Consider the following 22,360-nt stretch of genomic DNA (forward strand, 5'->3'; position numbering starts at 1 on the left):
AACTCAAGCATCTTTAGAGCACATGTACTTGTGTGTTCAATCAGATCGGTTGCCCAATGACCAATGACAAGGCACTTGTATGTAAATTTACAAAATTTCATTTTTTTTAATTGAAAAAGCAGCTGTCAATGATGTAAAAAAAGCCAGGGGCCCGTTTAACAAAAGAACTTACGACAATGACCAAAAACTATGGATTATTGTAAAACTTTGCAAAATTAATAATTCCCTTTGAAATTGTTTGTGTAAAAATGTCTTACCACATTCCTTTTAAAAGTTAAAAAATAATTTTTGATATGTTGTTAATTAAAAAGTTATATGAAAATTAAATTTGGTCTTAAGTCATAAGTCCTTTTGTAAAACAGGCCCCTGAACTTTAATTATTTTAAAGACAGATGATACAAACAAAAATGGATGCCTGGATCGGTACTTATTTTTGGCCTAATTTCCTTGTAAATGATGCAAACAATAAATTTCTAAAATATAATTTAAAAAGTAATTGAAAACCTTCTGTGATGTTCAAAAGTCTGTCCTTCTGAAACCATCCTTATTAATTTATACAACTATTTTTTCACTTCAAATACCATTTATGTGGAACTTTGAATAAAAAATCAAAAACGCGGTGAAACTTATTCATTGCACTCATTGAATCATGACCAAAGTTGTTATTTTCAATTTTTTGGACATAAGTTTGTTTGTATCATCTGTCCGTAATATGTGTTCATTTGTGTATATAAAGTAGAGAAATCTTGTTTTTATGTTGTTTATTTTGCTAAAATTTTGGGAATTCATTTTACAACGATATTTATTCAGTGCTCTAGTATATGTCTTGTAGAACTGGGATTTACATTTATTTAGTTTTTTATCATACCGCTCTTCTGAGTAAAGTAGAGGCAATATTTAATTATCATTTAAATAACTGTTATCTTGCCTTGCACACCAAATTGAATGTATATTTGCGTGAAATTACCCCGAAGTAATCTGAAGGTGATTGTGATATACGTTGAATTTGTATTACGAGGAATCTAGGTACAGTTTACACAATATTGATATAAATTTAACAGTATTTAATTTTTCAATTATTCAAAAAGACATTCTAATTTTGACGATACTACACATGGACAAAAGACGAATCCATATTTACAAATACAATGTACTTCACTTCACAAAATCGTATAGATTTCAGCAACGTGCATTCAAGTTTTTTAAATACATGCAATGAAATATCTGGCTTTTAACCCTGAAAAAAACTTTATAGGTACATTTGTATCACATTTTGTTATAAAAATATTTTGAATTTCCTGATTTTGTTTTCCTGTACTGTTTAATTAATATATAATCTGCTGCAAATCATATAAATCACGTGAAAAGGTCATAAACATGTATTTCGCTTTGTGTTTTCAGGAATATATTTGTGTAGCATCATTTTGATTAAAATATGAACAACTATGGACTTAAATTCAACGTAAAGTCTTATTTTCATAGCGTCATTATCTACACATTTTATTTCATTATCATAGTAACACTTTATGTTTTCCCCCGGCTTTGACCAAATATTTACTACAGTCTTTTATATAGCATTTAGAGCATAAAATTATTGTTAACTTAATACGCATATTTAAAGCATTTTTGAGTAGGAGTGGAACCCTAAATAAAACTTGGAGCTTGCCAATGTATTTCTGCATTTAAGTTTTTTTTTATTCATCTTTTTAAAATACTTTTATCAGTTCATCTTTAGGTATAAACATATACACACAGGGAAACTTGGTAGATATCCCGCCTTCCTGACAATGACATGGCATCTACATGTGAAATTTATGTAACAACTGATTTCATTTTATGGCTTTCTGATATATTTGTAATTTGGTATCGACAGGAAGGAAGCATATCAGGGAAAAAAGTACATTTCCTTGAAACCATTGAAAGATTTGAGATCTGAGATCTGAGATAAGATAAAAAAATTGCTTGAGTTTTAAAAGTAGTAATGTAACTTAATTTTATATTTAAATGAAGATACAAAGTGAGGTGCATGTATTTGAAACTTCATGTAAATATGCAAAGGTTTTTAATGCTCATCGAAAAAAAAAAATTAAATTTGAATTCTGATGTCCAAATATTTAAAACCTATTGTGAATACTGTCCATCTGCTTGACTAGCTATTTATAGCTTGAATTACTTACTTTTCGCAGCATGATGTTGTTGATGATGTGTCATCCACCAATGGATAAAGGGGGATGTAAAATCAGTGTTCTTCCCGGAAAACAGGCGATTATAATACATTGAAAGCAAGAGATGACATGACAGACAAAAATGCTAGAATGACTTGCCGACAGCAGCTAAGGCTCAAAGAATTTGGACTTCAGCATCAGCAGCCAGACGATTTTGTTCGACTAGAGGTGTGAGTTTTTCTAAAATTTCAGAATCTTCTGATAAAACTTTAATTATACGCTGCACAAGGAAATGCTAATATTTATCGTTAATTAATTGTATTTCAATATTTCTAAATGTCATGTTTTAACGATGGGTTGATATTTTTTCTTAATTTCCTTGTATATGATAAAAATAGCTAGAATATGTATTTCTATGAATTATTAAGTTATAAAGTTATAGAATTGTACTTTTTTTGCACTCATGAAGTGTTATAAAACTGAAAGACTAAACAATTAAATCAGAATCTGAAAAAAATCATTGATATATATTACGTTCATTTTAGATATTTCAAATATTTATTTAACACTTTTTGTAAACCTAACTTGTAGCAATTAATGTCAATAAGCAGTTTCAGTTTTCTGATAATTAAATCATTGAATACAATACATCTTATCGTATCTAAACTAATTACCCTGAACAAATAAAATCTAAACTTCAAACAATTAACAATCGTGAACAGATTGCCTCATATCAGTGTTTTATCTGAGACCCATCTGGATTTTTTTCAATTAGAATATCAATTTCACTTCCATCAAGTCTCGTGTTGTTCATATTAGAAAACACTAAATACTTTTCGAGGTCCCTGTTCCATTATAACTACTTAGACATGTAACTGATATCACCTTGCCCGTGTACATATTGTATACAAGTATTAGTTAAGTAGTTTCCTGTTTCAGTTGGTCATCGGAATCGATACTCTCTATCCCGGAAGTCCCTCCGTGTTTAGTGGGGACTGTTAAGTCATTAATCTCAAGAGTCCGAAGGTGGCCACTTAATGCAGTGCCCTCTACTGGAGAATTTTGAACTTTGACATGACTTTAATGATATATGTAAGAATATGTAACATTAATATATCATTGTATGATATAAATATTAAGGATATAATGACAAATGATTAAATATTTTATTTTTATTCTATCATATTTTCCTCTCCCAAAAATATAAAAGAGAGTTTTACATAAAGTATGTGGTCAGTTACTTTACTTGTCGAACTGAATGGTCCTACTTATCCTGGATATACCAACTGTATATCAATATTTATTTGAAAATCCAACTGACAACCATACTGTTAGATTTGTTTGATTACTTGAACTTAAAAATACAATGTCATCTGTATATCGCGGTTTTTAAGGGTTGCAGATAGTGAGCACAACCTAGCGAGGGTTAATATATTTTACATTTTTATTTATCTATTTATTAATTGGATTCTTCAAGCCAAAATTTCCAAATAATGAATAGTATCTCAAATAGACCAGTTTTCCTCAGATTTTGATATACTGTAAAACTGTAAAATATTATTAAAAGGTCGAATTTTCGTGGTTTGAGGAAAATATATTTGTATTATTGTAGTGTTATTTGTTTTCGTGGTTGAAGAATTGTGGAGTAGTACAATATGTGAAAAACTGCGTTTCATAGTGGACAAAAGTTACTGGATCTCCCCATACCCTGAAAACCATGAAAATTAAACCCCCGCAAAAATTTAAGATTTCGCAGTATGTATTGTCGATCATGAAACATCCAGTGAAAATATCAAGAAAAACACAAGGAGTATGTTTCCAGAATTGATTTTAAAAAATTATATACATAGGACATCCAAATCAGGTTTTACTTCTTTACTGTTACTTTAAGCTTTACAGCTAATCAGTATATTCAATTATATACAGTACAGAAGTGGATGATTTACAATTTATGGTCAAGACTTCCGTGTAAATTCCATTCTATTATTCATAATGCATCTTGGCTCTTCTGACAACTCTACATGTACTTCCCCCTGCCACCTCTTCTGAGTAGGATCCTGATGTTTTTCAGATCCAACTTCAATATATAACTTTCCATCGATATACAGTTTGTCATTAAGTAGGGAGGCCCTCCTTTGATCCTCCTTGGCCTTCTTATAGATCAGCAGGTACATGCCCTTTCTCCGTTCTTGTATTTCTTTTGGTTGAGAGAGGTCTGTGTCTTTAAGTTCGTAGGCTTTTTTCAAGATGAGTTCCCGCTGGGGAAATCTAGTTTTGCTACAATAGGGCGTGGTTTTTCGTTTCTTTTCCTGCCAATTATGTGTGCCCTTTCTATTTGATTGTCATCCACTAGTTCTAAATTGGTATAACATATTGTCTTTAACAATGATTTCACAACTTTTTTGCTCCCCTGCTTGTGCCTCACCTATTCCTTAGTAGAATAGCAGATTTTCTTGAATTGATCTGCATTATAGGTCAAAGACATTATTTGTGAGTCTAATATTTTGCTTCATGGAATTTTCTAATGCCGTTTTCAACTCAGAAAGTTCATTGAGTGCTTTGGAGGTGCTCTTATCCTTAGTGTCGAGTGATTTTGAATTAAATTCTTGGCTTTTTTTCTACCTCCAGTACACGAGGTTTTATAGGCTTTTATATCATTTTTCAAACTTGACAGGAAATTTCAGTCAACTCTAACTTTTCAAGTTTTTTTTTTTTTTTGGCTCATAATATCTAACTGAGTTAAAAGTTCTTGAACCCACTGTGGGGAAGCTTGGGGGGGTCTATTGGAAATTCTGAAATTGTGACTAAATTTGTGATGTACTTTGCATTGCAACCTGCATAGGAATTGACTGCATGGGCTGTGATTTAAGGCATACAGGAAACATTACCTATGTGCTGGATGTGATGCATTTGCTGATTCTCTAAATCGGCATTACTGTGCTGTATAAATTGATTGGCCGCCATCTTAAACCTGCACAGATTTCCGTCTTTGTTTCTCTTTCTTTAATGGTTTCTAGGGTGAAGGAGCCCTAAAATTCATAAGAACAAGTATTACTTACACAGTCAAACAGATACAACATCTCAATCCAAAAAAAAATCATTCTTCTAGGAGTGGAAACACAATAAAATTCCTAATTCTTTGGAAGAAAAAAATGTCCACCCCTGTGTCACGTGATTTTTAAAAGAAAGAACAAAGAAATTATGACATTTTTACGTGAATGTAAAAACAAGTATTTATATTCCACTGGATACTTCTTCATGTCTTATTATATTCATTAATCATGTAGATATGAATTTAAACAATAAAACGCTTTTCTTTGTTTGTTGATTGAAGGATAACGTTTGCACACATTGCAGTTTCATTTTCTACAGTGTCATAACTGTTATCCTTGCATCGCTACACAAAGCAATTTATTTTAATTTTATATTTAAATTATGAATTATTGAATTTTTTTCACTGAGCAGTTTACATATATTTTTTTGTTTTTCAGTTTGGGCCCCCGATCCTATATTTACCATGGGCCGGAGCGTGGGCCCTGTACCACTTTGTCTGGGTGTGTCTGGAGGGATATTGGTGGTCCCTAAAATCCCACTACGTCACACTTGACTGGTTCAGACAACTCAGCAATGTTGGATACACTGTCTTGACAGCTTTCACGCTGATTGATTTCTTCATAGCTTCATATACATACTGTCTCAGGCATCGAATTTCACCAGAAGGTATTTCATCAACTACAATTACTACAAACTTTCAAAGTATTTTTAGCATCTGCGATTACTAGTAGTTTCACATAAATGGAAAGATAGCATTAATCATGTTAATCTATGCTGAGTATAATCATTTTAAAATGAGATATTTTTATATGTTCGATGCACATATTCATGATAATTATAAGACTGATTATAGCATTTTAAAAAGTAAAATGTATGCTTGTTCACTTTGAAACTAAATAATATGCTACACTGTATATGCCAATACATCTACAATCACTTTAAAACTACATAAGGCTTTAAAATTTGTTCCAAAAAGTGTAACTTAAAAATTTGATATATTAAATTATTAAATCTACGTATTTCATAGTTACCGTTAGGCATAACTTTATTCCAGATTATAATGGAAACACTTTTAAGATCAAAATATTTGACTCTAATCGCAACAAATTATGTCATTGACGTTAAATTTTTCAGATGCTGAGTCAGATTCCATGCGGTGGTATCATAAACTGTCATGGGTGTTGTACAATATTTCTAACGTTACTGCTGTCATGGTAACCATAACATACTGGGCACTTCTTTCCAAAGGTATCGTACTAATATCGTTTTAATTATGGCATTTCTCTCAAAATGAACTTACTTTTGAAGTTGATATTTAAGGCTTAATTTTGTTAAATATATATACTAATTTAAATTATATGCTGTAAGATTTGATTTATTTTTGGAAAACCAATGGTTTATAAAAAACTTTTTAACTCTAAAATATTAATAAGGGTTTCAAACTTTTTTCAAATATTTCATAATAATTTTTTAAAATACTTTTTTCTTCCTAAAATGTAACTGGATTGAATCCTAGTCATTTCCTCTTTCCACAGAAAGTTACATAATTATGTAAAATTATGCATACAAACATTTGACTTTAAGAATACTTCTTGGTAACAATCATCTTAGTTTGGTACTTATCAGTCTCTTTTTTTTTCTCAGCTGGATCATTCAAAGGCAGTACTATCAACAAACATGGAATAAACTTTCTTTATACAATAATTATTATCATCGTATCTAAAAAGCCAATAAAGCTGCAACATGTTTACATGTCAATGCTGTTCAGCCTGTGTTACATGATATTCACCGCCATCTACTTTGCTGTCACGGGAACCAAAGTATATCCAATATTAGACTGGAATAAGCCAGGGAATGCCATTATGTGGGTTGTTTTATATCTATTTATCTGCATACCGATTGCGTATGCTTTGCTGTTCGGATTATACAGGTTAAAATTATACTTTAAACAAAGACTTGCAAATTCACATGACCATTTGTCTCAGAATGGTGATACTACAAATAACCAGAGTGATGATTCTGAAAGGACTGGAGAGGCTTCAACGGCTCAGTTATTACCTGTTCCCAAAGATGATGTAGAAAACAACAATCTCGAAAACGTGTAATGTTAAAGGATTGTTTAAAGTTTTCATTTTTTTACACGTACTATAAATTCACATATTTTCATGGGGTTCAATTCTCGTGCTTAGAGGGGAAAACTTTCAAATTGGTTTACTGATATTTCATTTTGTTTTTAAAGATGTAGTATTTGTGGAGGGCATCTACAGTGGGTCTCCTTATACCACGACTGCATCGAAAATTGACCCTCTGGAAAATTACGGATTTCAAAATTCATAGCTTTATGTCATGTTTATCTTGTTTTTGTTTTATTGTTTTATGTATTCATCTCTCAACTGGAGATTCACTTGTTCAATAAAATAATTCATCACGATCACAATTTTCACAAATGAATTGATCTATCCCTTGTTATACAAGTACAGGGGAATATCATGTACATATATAACTAATTTGTCGAGTTCAGTAGTGGATATTTCCGTTTGAGAGAAGTACGGTTATATGTGCCTAAATCATAGCCAGGAAAGCATAGCGTAATATTGCAGAATAATTTTTATAATTAATAGATTTAGATCATTTAGACAAGGCCAGTGTTTTGTTTCTGATGTTGTAAACGTTTGATTTGCACTTTAAAGTGTTACTTGTATTCCGTTCATGATATTGTAAAACGCGTGTATTCAGAACTATTGAAAAGAGGAAGCACCGATTGTAATCTAGCTGGTTGGATTACCCCTCAATACAAGTGTTGTATGGATTTTCTTCATAATGTTGAAATATTTGCATCTCTGCAAGCTTCTATCGCCATCATTTTATTATTGATATCCTGATATATTGGTTTTGAAATTTAGAAAAGAGGTCCTTTTAATCAAACCATTGAAAAAATCTACTTCCGTAAAACTTAATTTTGAAAAAAGGACAATTATAATATAATTAACTGGATGTCATTTGATCAATTCCGTTACTGCAATTGAAAGTTTAATTTCACTTCCCAAAACGCTTTAGCGAAACACGTGGTGATCTCGAGTGGTAAAAATTCTATTTTTAGCCGGGCTTATTGCTCAAAGAGCAATTGCCGGCTTATGTGATCCTGTTCAAGGCAGGATGTTAACCCCATAGTCGCCATTTCAAAGTTACGTGCAAAAATATAGTTCTTACTCTCAACCGCTTTTGAGATAATACAAATGCTAAATAAAGGAACAAAAATAAAACGAAGTTTTATCTATATAAAATAAACATTAGTAGTAATGACTTTGAAAACATCATAAGTCAAAGAACATAGTTCATTAGCGTAAGGATTTTTGATAATCAGTGTTACACATACGAGGTAAAGCAGGAGAGGGAACCAGACTGGCCTGTTTGTTTACATTCAGCTGCGGTACCAGATTAATTCTGATTCTGACAAAATCGGACCGTGGTATTAGGATTTAAAAACTCACTGTCAGTGTCTTATCATTTATATTGATAGTTTTAAATATTTTTTCATCAGAATATAAACGTGATTCATGTAAAAAAAATCCATTCTACTCTGTAAATGAGCCCGGCTCTCTGTACTTCTGAGTACTTTGATTATATATGTGAACGCGTATTTGTTAGATCAATACATGTACAGAGAATAGAAATGGATGAAAATCTACAGATTTTTTAAAAGGAATTATTATAATTTTCACTGACCCTCTAAAAAATAGAACTATCATTGAGACCGTTATTTCTTTTAAGATTTATATCCCTGGTCAAATTTTAATGCAATGTATCCGGATTTTTTTTCCATTTTAGATTCACTTTTTTTTTTTTATATAAAAGCAAATTTTATTCTCGAGTTAACAAAGAGGTAGAGAATCATACGCCTGCAATTGCAACTTCAACAGCTTGTAAAGGATTCTGTAAATATCGTCTAAAATTTCACTCATATTTTCTTTTATAAAAAGATGATCTATTATATATTCTTCAATGTATACGAGGGTTGTCAATAATTTCGTACACGTGGTCATTCCGACAACAACGTTTTTTGACAAAATAAATTTATCCTAGATATACTTATTATGTACCAAAATATTTGTTATGAAAAGTCAGGGTAGCAAAGACAAGGTTTAAATGAATCTTTTAAAATAAAACAATTCATGCCCTGATGCAATTTTGGAAATAAAATGGCAATGTGATTTTGGGATATCTAAGTATCGCTTGATATAAAGAAGGCATAAATAATTAAGGAAAAAACTGCAAGAAAAGTTTCAAAAATTGACAGGAAAAGCGACCTCGGCCATCCGAACGGAACAGCTTCCAGTCATAAAAATTCTGAATGAATAGGATTTAATAACCATTCCCTGTAACCACTTAAACTTCATTGCCACGCATGGTCACCGGTTTTGATGAAACTTCACCCATGCTTAGTACTTGACACCAGAAACAAATATCAAACAAAATTTTGTTGCTATGTGTCTCGGTTGCTATGGCAACAGCCGGAAAAGTTTAAAAAATCGAGATTTTAAGCCACTTTAAATCTTGACTGTGGCTTAATAAAAACTAGAAAAAGCAAACAAACCATTCTCACAAAAACATGACACCTTGACGTCACTTATACTGTAAAGAAACTGTTTAGATTATATCTCTAAGTAAATGGTAACCAAGGGTACTTTTGGAATACATTTAAAATGCTGAAATATGCTGAAAAACACTCCGTATTCACTAATGGTAGGTGTTATATGCTCAAACTCAATCAACGACTTAAGAAAAACAATGAAAATGTTTGACCTTAAGTATATAAGTATAAGCAATATTATTCTATAAATAACTTTTATGGTTGCCATGGTAACACAGTGTAACCATGCAAAACCAGTAACTAAGATTGGGTTAATCCTACTGTCTTGAGAAAAAACATGAAAATTCAAGACTGGCAAATATGCATCCTTAGGACCTTGCAACACCAAAACCATAAGAAAAATTGGGTATAATTGCTACTTTGCAGTGTAACCATGGAAACAAAGTACCAGTGCTTAAAAGTGAATTATTTTTCGCTGCATTAAGAATTAAATTGCCATTTAATCAAGAAACAAATTAAAGGACTCAGCTTGAATAGTACTTATCTGTTAGAACTGAAGTTCAATATCATATATTGATAAAATTTGATGAATAAAACAACACTGTTGCTATGGTTACCAAGAACGGAAAATGTTCGATTTTGTGAACTTTATATCAATATTAAACCCTGTGTACCAACTTCTTGCATCCACTTAGAGATTGGATGATAGTCAAAATTAAAAGTCAAGTTAGCTGTTAATAAATATCAATCATAAAAGTTTTGGGAATCTACATTTAAGGGTACGTATCCAAGGAAAGAAAATATTTTTCAGGTTTTTAAGCATATATTTTCTGCTTATTTCCATAGCAACGCTCTATTTAAGGAATCTTATCTGAATTTTTTCAAATGGGAAAACTTGGAGCACACCGACATCTTATAAAATTGATCATTAGTTATGAGGAAATGTGCTTTTTTTAAAAGATAGGATCAGATTTAATTACACAGAGTGTTACTTTGAAGGCTCTCTGTGGTATAAAAACCTTGGCAACCATTGCCAACCAAAATGAAATTTTATATTTTGTTCTTGGTATATGTTTCAAGGCTTTTTTTTCTATTATTTGGTAACACTTCATCCTATAATTGCTTTTTATTTTTACGTGTATGACTTTATAAAATTCAATGAATATTTTTTTTACTTTTGAATACTTTGTTACCATAGTAACGTATGTAATAGTTGATTTACCAAACATGTTTATCATGCATTTGAGACATCTGACCTTCAACTATTTGAAACAGTCATTGCCAATTGTTTGCTTTGCCGCCAATGTTAACTATGGGGCTCTAAACATGTTAAAAAATGCCATTTTTCGAACTTTAAGACATGTTGCCATGGTCACTATACAACATAGCAACCAATTTTTTCCTGATTTCAGTTTAGGGTATCAATGACTTTTATCATAGAGAGTTTGGAGAAATTCTGAGACTATGCGTGCCACAGCTCCTATATAAAATTTCAAATCATTACAGAGAATGGCTCTTAATATGGTCAAAAGGACTTCAGAGACTAAATTATAAATATTTATTCCAACAAATTGAATATTGCAAATATATGAATATATAGCTCATTGATTTGAAATGAAAACTCTGCATATATGATTTTCTGACAGTATTCATGTATTCAATTTTGGCAACACATCAAGAAGTGGAAAATCAAAATGATTGTTATTTGATGAAAATACTTATTTAAGGATACTCAGTATCCCTTACCATAACGCTGTTATATATCTGGCGCAAAATCGGACTGGTCTGTCCTATGCACCGTTTCTAAAACTGCTGTTTCTAAAATTGGAAACGTTCTTCTGTGAGGAAACAATAGTGCTGAAACAGAACAAAAGTCTTTAAATAAACTATATATGTTTCTAAAAACTGATACTGCAGCTGCTATATTCATTACTGTAACGTCATAAGGCAAATAACATAACAATCCCTTATATGAGAAGGTGCTAAGTGTTAAAAAAATGGATTTTTTAAGACATTTCTTATTAACTGATAAAAAAGATAATAAAACAATGGTAGCCTTTTGATTTGGTACAATCCTTAGATATATACCGGTATATAGACCTTAGAGAAAGCATATCGACCCCGCACGTCGTACTCGGTCAATATGCTTTCTCTAAGGGATATCTAGGGATTGACCTCATCAAAAGGCTATAATTGTAAAATTTAAGGAAATGCAGCCTACGTGTATTTCGATGAACATGTAATAAAAATTTAAAATCCATATTTTGGACGTTATCATGAAAAGATTTGGGACGTTATGGGTTTTTTTTTTTTTTTAAATATGTATACCATGTACAAAGTATTTACACCTGTAACGTTCGTTAAATAGTGGGCATTCTTTTGATAACATTTACCAGTGCGATCAAATTAAGAAATTTAAACATTTTCCCGCGAACTATAATATTGATAACCCTCGTATATTTCGATTTACAGTTTTCTCTCCTTGTACATATATAATTGATCTTATCTTCCGGAGAGAGGGTAAATTCGTTGAAAAGGTCAACATGAAGATAATTCTTGTAAGTTTGTAATCATAATATATAAAGTATACACAGGGCAATTCTTTTTATAAGTTACTTACCTGAAATACTTGTAATCAAGTTTAGTATAAAATTAATAAATTTCTTCACTTGATAGACTATTCATCATATTTACTGTATATATTTACGGTCTTTTGATCGATAGTCTGTGAATCTAGAGGACGTGATCAATGTCTTTCTGCATCGAAATTTCAAACATTCGTATTTCTTCTTGACCAAACCAAATCTACGCGCCAAAGATCTCAAACGCATGAAATGTTTTCCTTTTACTAGGTCCATTGTGCAGTCTTAATTCTTGCTCGTATTCCTGGCTCCGTTGGTCTGTCTGTTGGTTCCTGTCCCCTCCCCCCGCCATGTGAGTGTGACAGAGAGGATCCTATCGTGTACTGTCGTGACAAAAACCTGACTTCTGTTCCTAACGTCACGAAAGCTGACGGTTTGTGGGCCTTTTATCTGGGTGCAAATAAGATCACACATATTCCTTCCAGAAGTTTTGTTGGAGTGACGCTTCAGATGTTGATTCTTGACAGTAATGAAATCGACAGCATTGATGATGACGCATTCGCCGGAAGTGAGGATAGTCTGATAGTTCTTCATCTACATTATAATAGATTGAAGGAATTACCGACGGCTGTCGGTAGTCTGAAGAAACTCATGGGTATAAATTTACAGGGAAATCCAATGGCCGATTTAAAGGATGGAGTACTGCAGAAGGTGGCGTCTTCTTTACAATTTATAAGTCTGGGATCTGATGCAATGCAGAAATGGCCCGACAATATGAAATACCTACCAAACTTAATTTCAATAGACCTTTATGATGTGACTTTTTCTACAATTCCCGAGACTTCTTTCCAAATGTATAAGAAGACTATGTCATTTCTGAGCTTTTATAATACAAGTTTGACAACTCTGCCATCTTTTGCCGGCCTAGACTCTTTAGGTGATTTGCTTTTTCAAGGTAACAAAAACCTCTCTGCAAATGCCATTTCAAACTGTGCGAAAAGTGGACTGCCAAATTTAATGCATGTAACTTTTGAAGACAACAACCTTGAAACAATTCCGAATATCTTTATGAAATCCTCAAAGCTCGGTGCTTTGTCAGTTTTCTCGGAACCAATCGAGTACATACGTGATGACGTCTTTCCACCAAATATATTCTCAAATTTCATGTACCTTTTTTTAAACGACACGAAACTTTCAATCGTCCCATCTAGTGTTTCCTCTCTAAGAAGCATTGTCCGGCTTCAGATTACAAATAGCAAAATCACAGAAATATACGACTCCGATTTTGGAGGCATGACAAAGCTAACTACGTTATACCTGTCTGGGAATCCAATAACCCGGGTATCCAAAGATGCTTTCATGACCATTAACCAACTCGCAGATGTTCGAATGGACAACACGAATTTAACTACCATCCCTACCGCCATCATGAACATTAAAGCACTTCAAGATATTGATCTCTCTGGCTCGCCTGTGGAGTGCAGCTGTGAGGGACTGGGATGGATCAAGCATTGGAAAACTAAGCCTGAAAATCTAGAAATATTTGGTGATTGTGTAAATTCAAAATCAAATTTGATGACATATATTGACAAAGAGGTACCAAAATGTTCAAATTAAAAGACCAGATAAAAACTGGCTGCAGAACTGTAGCGTTATGGTTTTATATATACTCAGTATTAGTCTTTGACCATAATGCTATGTACAGATCCCGTAATAGAAAAAATATGCAATTTACGGCGCACTGTTTGGGAGGATTTCTCCATTTTCCAACATTGGTAAATCATCTACCTTTCACTTCCTAATTCCAGACACATTATTAAACCAATTGCAATTTGTATACTTTATCCACCTCACAACCTAATGCGCATGTAAATCTCGTGCGCGTCTGTCTTTGTTTCTGACGCTATAGAGGCCAAATATACATGTAAATCTCGTGCGGCTGTCCTTGTGTTTGACGTAAGTGGGCGAGGACTATTGTGTAATTCAAATCTATTAGTCCACATTTTTAAAATCTAAATCTTCAATTTTATTTCACAATGAAATGGAAATATAAGGAATCAGTGTCTAGTTAGTATAGTATGCAAGGGACATCAACGATAGTGGAAAAATGGGATAATTTATGCATGACGGGCTGTTTCCCACTATCGTTGATGCCCTGGCATACTATACCAACTGCACAGTGATTCCTTAAGCATAGACAAGCCTACATCTAGAATTAACTCACTTGCATAGTCAGAGATGGTCCCTCTCTAAATGTTTGCAAAGAACTGACAAAGAAAAAAGTATTCCCTCCCTCTCTCTCTGTCTCTCTCTCCCATCTCTCTCTCCCCACTCAGTCGTCCTCCTCTCTCTCCCTCCCATCTTTTCTCTCTCCCCTCACATGTTTCTTACTTAACTCCCTCTTCCATCTCTCTCCACTCCCTCTTCCTCCTCTCTCCACTCTCTACTCCTCTACACTCCCTCTTCCTCCTCTCCCTCTCTCCACTCCCTCTTCCTCCATTTCCTCCTCTCTCCTAATCCTCCTCTCTCCATTCCCTCTTCCTCCACTCCCTCCTCTCTCTTCTTCTTCCTCTCTCCACTCCCTCCTCCTTCCACTCCATCCCCTCATCTTTCTCTCTCGCTGCTTCCATGTCTCTTATCTCCCCACAATCATGCACTCTCTTTCTTTATTTTTTATTTGTCTGACTCACATATTGTTTATTCTTATGAAGTAAACTTTGTGTATACAAAATACATAAATGTTTCTTAGTTATTTACAATAAAAAAATAACGGAAAAATACTTATTCTATACTAAAGAGAAAATTCTCGTCGTCATTTTAAAAGAAATTATAAAAAGTTTATTCTTGATCTTCGTACTTTACATTGGATTTTTCAGAATTGTATATTTTTGCAAAGAAATGAATGTACATGTAATTTAAATTTATAAGGGCGATAACTTCACACAGTAGAGAAAAAGTGCCCCCCAGTTCAAAGTTTGATTATTGCGTTATATGCTTGTGCATTTAATTTGATGTTCTTGAAGAAAAATATATATATATATGCTCACAAAAATGCAGGGAACATGATATGTCAGCTTGAAATCCCAGCTGGATATTATTTGTTGTACCGTTGTGTTGAGTGATAACAAGATACACTTCCACCATTACATGACTCCCTTGTTGTTCTATGCATTACCCGACATAGGCGTCGGAACCCGGGGGCTAGAGGGTAGGGTGTGGGGCTTAGCCCCCCCCCCCACTTTTTTTGCAAAAATAGACATTATATAGGCTTTGAAAATTGGGATCTACCTTTCTTGGTTGGTTTACATGTATTTGTACTAGTATGCTGATTAAAATAAGTTAAAAAAAAACTCAACTGTTTTAAAAATGTTATTAATAGATCTACAATGTACACTAATTATATATACCTGCATCGTCGGAAACCCACGGGTGATCTCGTACTTGTGATAAGTAAAAACGAGATCACCCGTGGGTTTCCGACGATGATATACCTGCTAATTAATATATTTATTGTTTGCCTAGACCCTTGACCCTTAAACTTTCTAATTACTAGTACTAGTGCATCTATCTAAAATGTTATGTTTGTGGATTGGGGTGTTAGTTATAAGTAAATCATCATGAATGCAATGTGCTAAAAATCAACAGACCGGGGGTGGGGTGGGGGTGGGGGGCTGCCAAACATCCATGTAACATTGTATCATTAAAATGTTTATTGAAAGACTAGTTACCTCACCACTTCATGGGCAATTTAATTGTGTGTTTAACAAAATGGCTTGTGAAAAACGCTTTCTTTTTTTTTCTACCCCCCCCTCCCCCCTTTTCACATGCCGTTATCATTATCTTTTGAGATATTTGATGAAACATAATGGAATTTATACTACTACCGACAGAAAGAACTTCAATGATACATGCCTACAAGCTTAATCAACAAATCAATAAAAAAATCCGATTTGAAAGCATTTCTTAAAAAAAATAATCGGGCTCGAAATGCTAAAAATAATTTTCGTTTTGGAATAGTCTCGTTAACCAGACGCTCGGCATTTAATTTGAATATATGTCTTTTTTTCCGTGAACTCCGACCAGCAGCCTCTGGGTGGTCGGAGATTTACGGAGACAGCCGAGGGAATTAATATATTATAATACATTGAAAATTAATAATTTGAATTAAATTATGAATATTATATTATAAATTTACCTAAAAATTGGCAAAAACAGACATTTATAGTTTTGGAATAACTGACATCAATCAAAACGAAATAATTTGTTTGTTATCTCCTGAATTTGTGATTCTTTTTTATACATTTAATTTGAATATATAGGAAGAATTCAAATAGAACTTTTTTTCTTGATTTCGGGTAGAGAAGCGCATTTATACTTTTTTCGTTCCATGAATTTTAATACTAAAAGTCGAACCACTTCCGCTTCGCATACGTCATTGTCAAAAGAAAATTAGGTTGGAGAAATTGACGTGGCATTGACAAAAATTCTTGTATTAGGTTGTCACTGAGTCGTTGTGGAAAATATTTTTGTTGTGAAGGTTAATATCAAGACCTATACTATCCAAAAATATTCAATAACTTTGCTACCGATCATCCTTTTAAACCCTAGTCATCGAAAATGGGGCTCACCATTTCCAGTTTGTTCAATCGTCTGTTTGGAAAGAAAGCAATGAGGATTCTCATGGGTAAGATTGAAGTAATACTTGTCTAAAAAATTAAAATCGTTGTGATTTATAAATATAATACCATGCTGATTTTAATATTTTGTGCTTCAATTGTGTGTCCTGCATTTGTCACTGATGTCTTGCACATAGCTAGTTTAATACATTAATATATAAGTATTCTCTACTTCAATCTTGAAAAGAGGGTGTCTATAAAACATATTTCTTTATACTGGGGTGACTCACTTCAAATTTTAATGTCATGTTGAGTTTGTTGTGATTCAATGTGTATTGGTTTGGGGTAAATGGGACTGTGGATATGAGCATGGAGGATAGCTTATAAGTTAGAGTACCCAGTTAGTTATGCAGTAGTCCTGGGTTTGATATTCAGTCCATCCATGATTTTCTCATTTCTTGTTGCATTTGTTGCTGTTGGCCATCCCAAAACTCAAAGAGAAAATTTTGTCAGGGGCTAAATAATCTGGATTATGTGTCTTCAAAGACAAAAACAGTAAAAGAAAGGAAAGGAGAAATGTAGTGCTTTGGAGTATATGGACTGCGGATGTTATCCTGGATAGCTCAGTCTAGAGCACCTGACTAGTATTAGTAAAGCAGGGATCATGGGTTTGATTCTTGTTTCAGTCATATACTACCAATATACTCCTTTCCTGTGACAATTTAGCAATTTTCTATTATATATATACACAAAGATTTTAAAAAGCTGTGTCTTTAATTTTGTTGAACATAGCCAAAACATTGAACAACAATTAAATGCATTGTGGTACACTTCATTACATACTATTTATAGTTGCATCCTGTATCCATAATATTTTAATGTTTGTAGTTGGACTTGATGCTGCTGGTAAAACAACCATCCTGTACAAGCTGAAACTAGGAGAAATTGTCACAACTATTCCCACAATTGGTAGGATTTTTTTTAGTTGATGAAAGTAATGAAAAGAAGACTTGTTTTGTGAAATGGTATATCAATTTTTTTACTTATATTAAGTAACATTTACATTTTTTCATGGCACTTTACATGAAAAGTTACAGACCATATCATTTTATGCCTCATACTTTGACTATTCTTATTTCATCTTAACAAGAATTTTCACTTACGTTTTTCTTTAAGGTTTTAATGTGGAGACGGTAGAGTACAAGAACATCAGTTTTACTGTGTGGGATGTCGGCGGTCAGGACAAAATCCGTCCACTCTGGAGACACTACTTCCAGAATACGCATGTGAGTTTTTTTCTAAACTGATAAATAAACAACGGTATACATGTCCCCCCCCCCTCCCTTAAAAAACATAGTTTGTCCATTTAGTGTTATTGAGTTCAACTTAGCTTTTTTGTAATTTCATGTGTTTTCTAAGCAAAGTGAAAAAAAATCCATTGTAGCTGTGTTTTGTTTGCATGCACAGGTTTCCCTCCCTTACTTTTATTTATAAATGACTTCCTAATATCATAATATTTGCTAAAATGAGTTATTGTACTGTAGTAGGCCAATTTAATAAATCAATCTCACAAAGGAAGTGACACTGTTTAAAGACTGTTCATTAATTGTACACTGTACATGGTGTATGGGTATTTATATTAAACAATACAAACATGCAATTTCTTTTTAATGATCAGTGACGTGATTAGTTAAACAGTCAAACATAACAAGTCTTTTCATATAAAATTTGACAGAACTAAGATAAACAAGAGGAAAAGGTTGTGGCTGAAACTGTGAGAGCAGTTTAACATATTCCTTGTTTTCAAGATAGTCTTTGAGATAACAAATTATAACAGTGTATTATATTTTATACCTTTTCAGGGTCTCATCTTTGTTGTGGATAGCAATGACAGAGAAAGAGTGGATGAGGCTAAGGCAGAGTTATGTAAAATGGTGAGTTCTTCATCGTGGTCAACAGTTCTTAAAATAAGTTATGAAAAACACATAATTAAAACTATTCATAGTAGCATGACAGAGATTCGAGTTTTCACTGTAACCTTAAAACATACTTAAATCATGTAGATATACTGATAGTAATGTAAAATTTGTCAAATTGATAATTGTACAAGTGTGCAGATGAACAGGAAAAGGAAACAGGCTAGGATGGTAGTGATGTTGTCTTTCTTTATAATAGATCTATTTAAAAGATTTTTTTGCTTTTTATACTGTTTAAGCAGATTTTTTAGTGAGGATTTAATTTTGGCATTAATGAATGTTTTATTACTAAAATTGAATATCGCTAGAAATTAGTTGCGCTTTATTTTTAATAGCGTATTTATTAAGCTTTTTAAAATCACCAAAATTACATCTCCCTAAAAATAAAATGGGTATTTTTTAAAAAATAGCCAAATTTGTCATTGTAAAATTTCCAAACATAAAAATTTGAAGAAGCAAGTCCCTGTTATTTGATACAAAGATGAAGTAATTTTTATGTTTCATGAAAGATAATATTAGTCTGCAACAAGAAGCTGTATCTTCTTCAATGATATAGGTGTGTAAAGTGTGGGGATATCTGTGAAGTTTTGAGATTTAACATGTACTTGCTAAATAAATAGGAGCAGCATCCTAATAAAAGTTAAATGGATTTATACACTAAAAAAGTGTCTATTTCAATATTGAATATATATATTACTGCTTCAGAATTTTGAAGAGATCATAATGTGTTCATAAATGTATTGTTAAGCTTTATAGAAAAATGAATTACATGTATAATGACTGTTTTATTAAGAACAGTAACAGCAGTACAAGAAAAATGGGCATATTTAAAAAAAAAAAAAAAATTACCCTGGAATGTCATTGTGCATATGCAAAATAAAAATTTGAGAAGCAAGTTTTTAGAAATAAAGTCTGTAGAAGGAAAGGTGACAACAGACATGATTAAATTATTTGAGAAAATTTTTGATGCTTCATGTATCATATTTTGCATCTAATATCTTAAAATCATAATTAATTTGCTTAGAGTCTTTAAGATTATCAGTAAAAATGAAGTAAAAAGCATGATTTTAATTCTATTTGTTTCACAATAAGCATACTACAGTAAAACTCGGTAGTACAAACACTGATATTGTGAATTCATGAAAATAGCTAAGTTATCTTGGAGCCCCAGTTATATATAGATTTAACAAATGCCTTAAAAGGATATAGCGAATTACGGACATTGCGAATTAATTTTATAGGTCCGAGTGACTTCATTATAACTGAGTTTTACTGTACCTCTACATATGGGAATACAGAGTTTTGCACACCTTAATTTTTCTGTACAATCTCCTACTTCTTGTAGTTGGAGGAGGATGAGTTAAGAGATGCTGTATTATTAGTATTCGCTAACAAGCAGGATCTCCCCAATGCCATGGCAGCATCAGAAATCACAGAGAAACTCGGACTCAGTCAACTAAGGGGACGAAAAGTAAGGACTCGGGTTTATTACACATATTATTAACTCTGAGAAAAGAAATCAAACAGAATTTTATTTCAAGATTGTAATCATTTCATGTTATGAAAATCTGATAAGAGAAATTGATCAAGTTTTAGCTACTCAAGTACATATAATCATTAAATTGTACATGAAGGTACTTTTCATTTTAATGTTGTTTTCTTTTCAGTGGTATATTCAAAGCACATGTGCCACACAAGGAACAGGATTATACGAAGGACTTGATTGGCTCTCAAATGAGCTTTCCAGCCAATGAAAAAGTTGTTTGCACAAGAGGCTAGGAATTTCTTTGTGGATTTGCATTTATTTGTTCAAACATTCAGCCATAAGCCATAAAGATCAGAACAAAATATCGACTGGACCTATAGTGATAAACAAGTGTTCACAAGAAATTGTTCAATACAGAACAGCTTTCCTTGTAGGAGAGACTGCACATGCTTGTGTCAGTGTTATCAAAAATGTCAATGTATTAATTAATCATTAAATTATGTGTGCATTGTTCATATGAATAAGTGGTGTATTTAATATATATACAAGTTGTGATTTTATGTATTGAGGATTTTCTTCATTCCAGATTTTACTATTCAGTGTTTGAGACCAATACGTTCAAATGATTCCCTTAAATACTTAATATAGATTATGACATTAAAAAGGATACATACAGTTTGTATTTTTTAAGAAGTTTGGTGTATTTTTTTCTTTTTTTCTGTACAATACTTCTTTAGTCTGTACACTTCATTTATCAGGAATGGTACACTTTTTGAGGATATCCTAAGCTATTTACAATTCCATGAGATATTTGCTTTTACAGTATGGTGTAAATTAATCATTTTCCAAAAAAAAAAAAAAAAAAAAAGAAAAAGAAATTGGTGGCACCATAGTTTAATCTTACATTTATTTACTGGAAAAATACTACATCAGCAGTTCTACATGCAGTTCAAATGGGCAAAATTTATGAAAATCAGTATTGGATGTACATCTTGGTTTTCCTAATATTTCTCTTTGTATTGTTTTTAGTGTTTTTATTAAAATGCATTAAGGAATGGGCATGCTCTTAGAATTTAAATACTGTGGTGTAAAAAAGTTCATAACAAGGTAGGTACTTGAAATACTGTGTGTAACATTATTACACCATTCATATCCCGTTATACATTGATTTGCAGGACCGAAGATAAAATGATTTACAGAACGTTAAAAAAAAATACATGTATGTTTCATTTTCAGTACCATATTTACGTACTTTAAAATACAGTTTGGTTTAATTCTCTCTTTTTATGGTGTATGGGAAATTATTTAATATATTTACAGTATTTGCAGTTTTTTGGTATTTCTTTACAAGGTTTTGTTCTTGCACAAATTAATTTTTTTTTTAGCAATCTGTAGGAAAAAGGATTATATTGTGTCAAAAATTTGTTAATTTTGCATTGAATGACATTTTCTCCTCCTTTATTATTTACATGTACCCATGTAAATCTAAGCTAAATATCAGAATCTGTTATATTGCAAAAGTTTGTATTTTCATATTCAAACTTTATTTTTTCACTTTGGTCATAAATAGAAACAAAATCTGCTTGTTAAGCAGGCAATGGTGTGGGAGAGTGTGATATTATGGAGGATATATGTTCTCTGTAATAATTATATGAATAAATTGTGATAAAAAATGAACTTGTGTAGCTTTTCTTTCAACATGTTCAACCTTTGAAATTCTGATAGTTTACAAGTATTGAGTAGGGAGATTGGATTTTTTTTTTGGTATAATTTTTTTTATGAATTTCAAGGGAGGGGGATGGCTGCAATATGTGAACTCATATCTTTGATTTGACCACTTCAAAAAATGGTAAACATTGCAGACACAGTGAATTGTCTTTGGATATTTTT

At 32.3% G+C, this 22,360-nt stretch overlaps 3 protein-coding genes across 3 annotated transcripts; all 3 read left to right on the top strand.

Annotated features, from left to right (window-relative positions):
* Window positions 1-2,173: 2,173 nt before the first annotated feature.
* On the top strand, window positions 2,174-7,592 carry LOC134272375 (protein rolling stone-like). The gene is made up of 4 exons (XM_062754620.1): window positions 2,174-2,393; window positions 5,657-5,885; window positions 6,354-6,467; window positions 6,864-7,592. The coding sequence occupies exons 1-4, from the start codon at window positions 2,295-2,297 to the stop codon at window positions 7,322-7,324; spliced, it is 903 nt and encodes a 300-aa protein (XP_062610604.1). The 5' UTR covers window positions 2,174-2,294; the 3' UTR covers window positions 7,325-7,592.
* A 4,761-nt stretch (window positions 7,593-12,353) lies between these two features.
* Window positions 12,354-14,009, top strand: LOC134272378 (leucine-rich repeat-containing G-protein coupled receptor 4-like). Its single transcript, XM_062754622.1, has 2 exons — window positions 12,354-12,368; window positions 12,663-14,009. Exons 1-2 carry the CDS (start codon window positions 12,354-12,356, stop codon window positions 14,007-14,009), a joined length of 1,362 nt encoding a protein of 453 aa, XP_062610606.1.
* A 2,792-nt stretch (window positions 14,010-16,801) lies between these two features.
* LOC134272376 (ADP-ribosylation factor 4) lies at window positions 16,802-22,147 on the top strand. Its single transcript, XM_062754621.1, has 6 exons — window positions 16,802-17,076; window positions 17,897-17,977; window positions 18,185-18,294; window positions 18,871-18,942; window positions 20,330-20,455; window positions 20,652-22,147. Exons 1-6 carry the CDS (start codon window positions 17,010-17,012, stop codon window positions 20,736-20,738), a joined length of 543 nt encoding a protein of 180 aa, XP_062610605.1. The 5' UTR covers window positions 16,802-17,009; the 3' UTR covers window positions 20,739-22,147.
* The last annotated feature ends 213 nt before the right edge of the window (window positions 22,148-22,360 follow it).

This window comes from Saccostrea cucullata, unplaced genomic scaffold (genome assembly GCF_032062105.1).
Source record: "Saccostrea cucullata isolate Sc308-1 unplaced genomic scaffold, CSIRO_AGI_Scuc_v1 ctg8592, whole genome shotgun sequence".
Classification (NCBI taxonomy): Eukaryota; Metazoa; Mollusca; class Bivalvia; order Ostreida; family Ostreidae; genus Saccostrea; species Saccostrea cuccullata.